Source organism: Trachemys scripta, chromosome 3, assembly GCF_013100865.1.
Source record: "Trachemys scripta elegans isolate TJP31775 chromosome 3, CAS_Tse_1.0, whole genome shotgun sequence".
Classification (NCBI taxonomy): Eukaryota; Metazoa; Chordata; order Testudines; family Emydidae; genus Trachemys; species Trachemys scripta.
In genome coordinates, this window is record NC_048300.1 from 13,203,592 (window position 1) to 13,209,591 (window position 6,000).

Sequence of the window (6,000 nt, forward strand, 5' to 3'; positions counted from 1 at the left end):
GACAGAATAGTAAGAAGCAGTTTGGGATTCTCAGCACCTTAGGAGCCCAGTTTATACCAGGCTGGCATTTGCATCCAGCAGGTAATCTATATCAACACAAGCAGTTCTGACCTCAGTGCAATTATTCCACTTTGCTTGCAGTGACTATCTGAGGATTGTCTGTGCCAACGCCTCTTCCAGTAGCATCAATTACTCCACCTCTTCAAAATGCACCTCGCAATCACTTATGTAAAATCAAGGAGGTGAACCTGGAAGCATCCATGATTATTATTTGTATTCCAAAGAAAAGGCTGGGTATATTTGGGCACAAATATAGATTTACCTATAAGAGACAGAACGATTTGCTCTGGAGAATCCCAGTTTTTGCAAAATATGGCTAGGACATCTGGGTTGGGTTTGGCCCCACCCAAGAATTCTCTAAGACCAAGAATAATTGGTACCTCGTCCAAGTTTTGCTCCCATGAATGTGACCTTGCATACCACTTATAAGGAAATGACAGAGATACAGAAGTCCAGTCACACTCCAATCTCAAGCAGTAGAGAAAAATACGTATTTTGCCAAGGACTCTGATGGCTACATATTCCATTTCCTATAAGTTTGCTGATTAAGGGGAAACAGCTACTTGAACTTTGTTGTTGGCAGTTATTTGCAAGAAGGGTTTATTCAGCTTCAAAGGCTGCGTTGAATGTTGTGGAGTACCCATGACTCCATCAGAAGTCAAACAAGGTTCACTCCCGTAAGGCTCTCTGCCAAGACCTACCCTAAGAGATGGCAACCATCACACAGGAGAGAGTTGACCGGGACGGCCATCAAAAGGATGCAGGCTTCTTTTGTGCAGCATGGTGCAGAAAGCTGCTGCCCCAGAAATTGCACTTTATTACCTCATACCATCACAGCCCATTCCTGCTTAGCTTTTGCCCTTGCAGAGTCCCTATTTGGATTCAGAATCCCCATTTCTGAGATCAGGGTGGCCCAAAATTTGCTGCCTCAGTAGTTTCTTCTTGGTATCTCAAGTCTGAATTAGCCAAATGTTGACAGTTTTTGAGGTCACATTCTTTGAGGCTTTGTCAATGTACTTATTTTTATTATATGAAGGAATATAATATAAAAGTAATATAATATAATATATAATTAATATAAAAGTTGCATTTTTACAATACTGAGCATTGGTCTTCTTTTTACACGGCCTATGCTTTTGGTTATAAGACATAGCCTTATTCATCTTCGAGCTATTTAAGGTGGGAAAATTCTGTAAGAATTACCTTCAAAGAACCAGAATTGAGAAATTCTCCTAGGAGTCATTCAGTCAACTCCCTACAGAATCTGGGAGCACAGAGATCCATATGTAAAGTGATGTGCTATTGTCCTTCAAGTGCAGTGTATGTATATTTTTGTCAATTATAAGGGGGAAGGGTTATCACTGACCCACTTTAGTGAGCTATTGTTTTTTGTGCAACAGGAGAACTGGATAGGAAACACTAAGGCTGGAGTATTTGCAGTTCAGGGCACACAACCAATGGGGTGCCTTTTGTACAGCTATCAGAAAGGCTAAAAAGCACTGTCGTAGGAGAGTTTCCTATCTGTTTCATACTGGCTGCCTGAGTCCCAAGAATGAGAATCCGTTAAAAAGAATTACAGATCAGTTATTTTCCATTTTGCTACTTGTGGCCACATACAATCTTGGGTTTCCTTATCACAGGGAAATGACGTTTATATATGTTCCTATAAGTAGCGTGATATAGAAGCTTGTGTAAACCATGTGCAAAATTTAGGTCAGACCCGTTTATTTTCTAAATACCACCTTCCCAAGAACATTATTCAAGAGCAATTCCTGATGCCCACATAAGCATAGTAACAACACACGTTTGGACTAAATAAAAAAAAACACAGAAAATGTGCTACATATTTAATATTAGATCATCACTGAGATTTTCAAAGCCTGCATGGTTTGCAATTTCTCAGTTGTTTGCCATGTCTGATTAAAGCATGGAACTCTAGTGTGTGTAACATCTACAAAAAAGTGGTATTTTGTACAGATTATGAAGTTTAAAAATATTGCAACAAAGATAAAGAAACAATGTGACTGATTTATGCTTAAGTAAAAGCCTTACGCCATTAGTCTGTTCGCAGGAAATCACTCTACACTGGTATAAACATTTACCAACAACCTAATAACAAGCCATCTGCTATCCTATTAATCCAATACACACCTGGGTTTTTTTCTGAAAGGCAACTTCCTGAAGCATACTACCTTTAAGTGACCACTGCAGTTATGTCATCAGCAAGGCACAATGAAAACCAACCTCAGAATTAAGAGAGGTGAAACATTTACAGCCTTCCTTCACCAATATTGGTGCACAGGGCAGAAACTCTTCCATCTGTTTCTGTCATTTGCTGCTGTTTCCACCTGGGGTCGGCAGTGTTCTCTCCTGAGCAGCCATTTTTACCGGAACGGTAGCCTGGTTCCATTCCCATAACCAATGGGGTTGGTTTTTTACAAGTCTAGATGGTTAGTGTGACAGACTGACAATATCCTGTAAAATCCTGGACAAACCTTATTAAGATAAACTTTACTGAAGTAGGTTAAATCTTCCTGAATTAGGGTGAATACCTTTGGGATCCATCCATTGTATTAAAAATGCAAATGTGTATATGTTATTGGGGAATTGTATGCAACTCCTCCAAGAGGATAGGAATGCTAATGTAATTCCTCCAATTATTAGCACATTGAAGCCATTCTCTACAAAGGTATGCACATACTAGTTCAAACTGGATGCTCCAGGGCCACGACCAACAAAGGATTTTTGGATAAACCTCTGTTTTAAACAGCCTCAGGGCCTTCTTCCTGGTCCAGCAAATGCGTAAGTCCCCATGTCCACTGAGGGCCTTAATCCTTAGGGAAGAGCTATAATGACTGGGCCTATAAAGGCCCATAAGACTGTGTGCTTGCTTTGAGCTGAAGCTGTGATGAATTGGAAGCCACAAGGAAACTCCTTGGGTGGGGTATTGAAGGACTGCTCCTGCCAGAGTCCATGTTAGGTTTTGGGTGATCTCTGGTATGCTTATTAGCATGCATAGGTTCTTTTATTGTTTTTAATATGTGCTCTCTAGTGCATTTACCTTAAGAATAAAACAGGTTTGCATAAAAAGAGCTGCGTGGTATTTATGACTTGGGCAGTCATAGTGTTAACCATCTCTGAAGAGAAAGCAAGCAGGTGACAGCAAACAAGAAGTCTGTCTCTGCCAGGAGCAACATGGTGAAGACAGGGGGAACTGTGAAGCCTGGAAATACTCCAGTCAGAAGGGAGGGAGACCTGGGTCTCCACCTAGGAAAGGCAATGTCTGCAGTGGTGAAAGCCAGAGAGTAGGTGCCCTGGTTGGACCACTGAGGGGAAATCCAGGTGCAGTTGCTCTCGCCCTCAACCGTGACAGTTATCCTTGCACTCAACCCTCCCCACTTTATCCAGGGTTGGGACCAGCAGCCACATCAAGGTGCAGCAGACAGAGTAAAGAGGGGGAACAGTTCACCCAAAATAAAGACACTTGAATCCCCACCAATTTTAACAATCATGCATGTTCTGAGGTCTTGAAACATTCTTGGTTTTTTTAGTTCCCATTTCCCTCTAAAACCAAAAAAACTGAAGGGTCAGATGACTGCCATAACTTCTGGCTCCTGGTCATCATTCACACCTTATGCACAGATGCACTCCCAGTTAGTGCCTAAAAACCTTCAGGGTACGAGCGCAAATTCATTCGGGAAACGTACATAAAACTTGATATACTTAGCTCAATTATCCAAACCTCCAAGGGGCCCACCAAAGTTGTTCAACCCTGTGATTCCATTTATACATAGGGTAAAACTTCTTCGGCTTTCAAGGGCAACTAGGTTCTTTCTTCTTCCCATCGTACGTTTAGGGGACCAGCTGGTAGGTCTGGCGCCCACATAGCCACTTTCTGGCAATGACCAGTTGATGGTCACTGCTGAAAGTACTGGGAGAAATATCTTCCTGATATTCCACACAGTCCAGGCCAAGAGGCACATGCAATTACAAACTGCGTATCACTAATTCCACACACAAACCCTGGCAACTGAGCCTTATTTTTATACTTCTCTATTTCTATAGCTTGTTATAGAAAGAAGAGTACATTAATTTAAACAAGTGAAAATTACTTTTATTAACCAACCTGTTTTCCCAAGTTCCTCAGCAAAGTATGGGTCATTCAAGTCAACGTCAGATGGAAATTCATCTTCATTCAATTCTTCTTTGGCAGTTGCCTATAACAAAAACCAGTGATTTTGCCATTTCCATTTAATATGCAACTAATAGAGAAGTTTCATCTAAATGAAACATAACTTCTGGTAGCTGCTACTAATTTACAACTTGAATGACATAGATCAGAAACATACCATAAATTGTGAACTAAGGTGAACGTAAATAAACAATTTTAAATCTGTATATAACCACTGAACTATAAATCTTACTACGTACACAAAAAGCAGAATAATTTACACATTCGAAGAAGTCTTTTACGTCCATAGAATATAAACTGTATAAACATTCCAATTAAGTATAGGATCAGAAGAAAATTTCTGGTTCTCCGTATCCACACACAATATTTTTCAAGTTAATGATTCAATGAGATGAACAATGAGTAAAATCATTGCACCCAGAAGAGTGGACAGTATGCACAGCATGTTTATGAACTACCAAGGAGATAATATATCCTTTCTTCTCTACAAAAGACAGTTCTCAAACATCCAGGTTGAAGTCACTGCCAAAAAAACACAGCTGCTCAATCACTCCTGCTTCACGACTGCCTGTATTCCACAAGCAAAAAAATATAAACTTGGCATATAAAAAACAAGTTCACCGCACTTACTGGGAGATTCATAAAGTGTGCTGGTCCTATTTAAAATAGGAATAGTCAACTAACAAATGTCCTCCACAAAAACCTTCCTTAGGCAAAAGTGCGGGTAAATAGCTTTAGACTGTGCCCTGAAGTTTATCAAATGTGGGTTTAAACTTGTAAGGGAAGCAAGTTCAATGAGGAGCTTTTCCTTAGAACACCTAGCCTCCAGCACGCGAACCGTTACCCTGTCGGTTTTAGTCAGGGTAAATGAGAGTCTTACACTAGCAAGAGTTGCTGTAGCCTCTAGAAACACTATTTAACACAAGAAGCCAATTTGTTTTCAGAAGAAGTTTTTAGCAGTTACTGATCAAATGTTATTTGTAACTTTGCTTAGAGCAGTGTTTCCCAAACTTGGGACGCCGCTTGTGTAGGGAAAGCCCCCGGCGGGCCGGGCCGGTTTGTTTACCTGCCGCGTCCGCAGGTCCGGCCGATCGCGGCTCCCACTGGCCGCCGTTTGCCGCTCCAGGCCAATGGGGGCTGCTGGAAGCTTCCAGCAGCCTCCATTGGCCTGGAGCAGCGAACCACAGCCAGTGGGAGCCGCGATCGGCCGGACCTGCGGACGCGGCAGGTAAACAAACCGGCCCGGCCCGCCGGGGGCTTTCCCTACACAAGCGGCGTCCCAAGTTTGGGAAACACTGCTCTAAGCAAAGTTACAAATAACATTTGATCAGTAACTGCTAAAAACTTCTTCTGAAAACAAATTGGCTTCTTGTGTTAAATAGTGTTTCTAGAGGCTACAGCAACTCTTGCTAGTGTAAGACTCTCATTTACCCTGACTAAAACCGACAGGGTAACGGTTCGCGTGCTGGAGGCTAGGTGTTCTAAGGAAAAGCTCCTCATTGAACTTGCTTCCCTTACAAGTTTAAACCCACATTTGATAAACTTCAGGGCACAGTCTAAAGCTATTTACCCGCACTTTTGCCTAAGGAAGGTTTTTGTGGAGGACATTTGTTAGTTGACTATTCCTATTTTAAATAGGACCAGCACACTTTATGAATCTCCCAGTAAGTGCGGTGAACTTGTTTTTTATATGCCAAGTTTATATTTTTTTGCTTGTGGAATACAGGCAGTCGTGAAGCAGGAGTGAT

General features: G+C 41.6%; 1 protein-coding gene across 1 annotated transcript in view; it reads right to left on the bottom strand.

Annotated features, from left to right (window-relative positions):
- The window catches only part of ESF1 (ESF1 nucleolar pre-rRNA processing protein homolog), a gene marked incomplete in the record, with an annotated part of 68,566 nt that overhangs the window by 20,374 nt on the left and 42,192 nt on the right, over positions 1-6,000 (bottom strand). Inside the window, 1 exon segment of the mRNA XM_034764152.1 lies at positions 4,187-4,277. Coding sequence (XP_034620043.1) covers positions 4,187-4,277 — 91 coding nt within the window.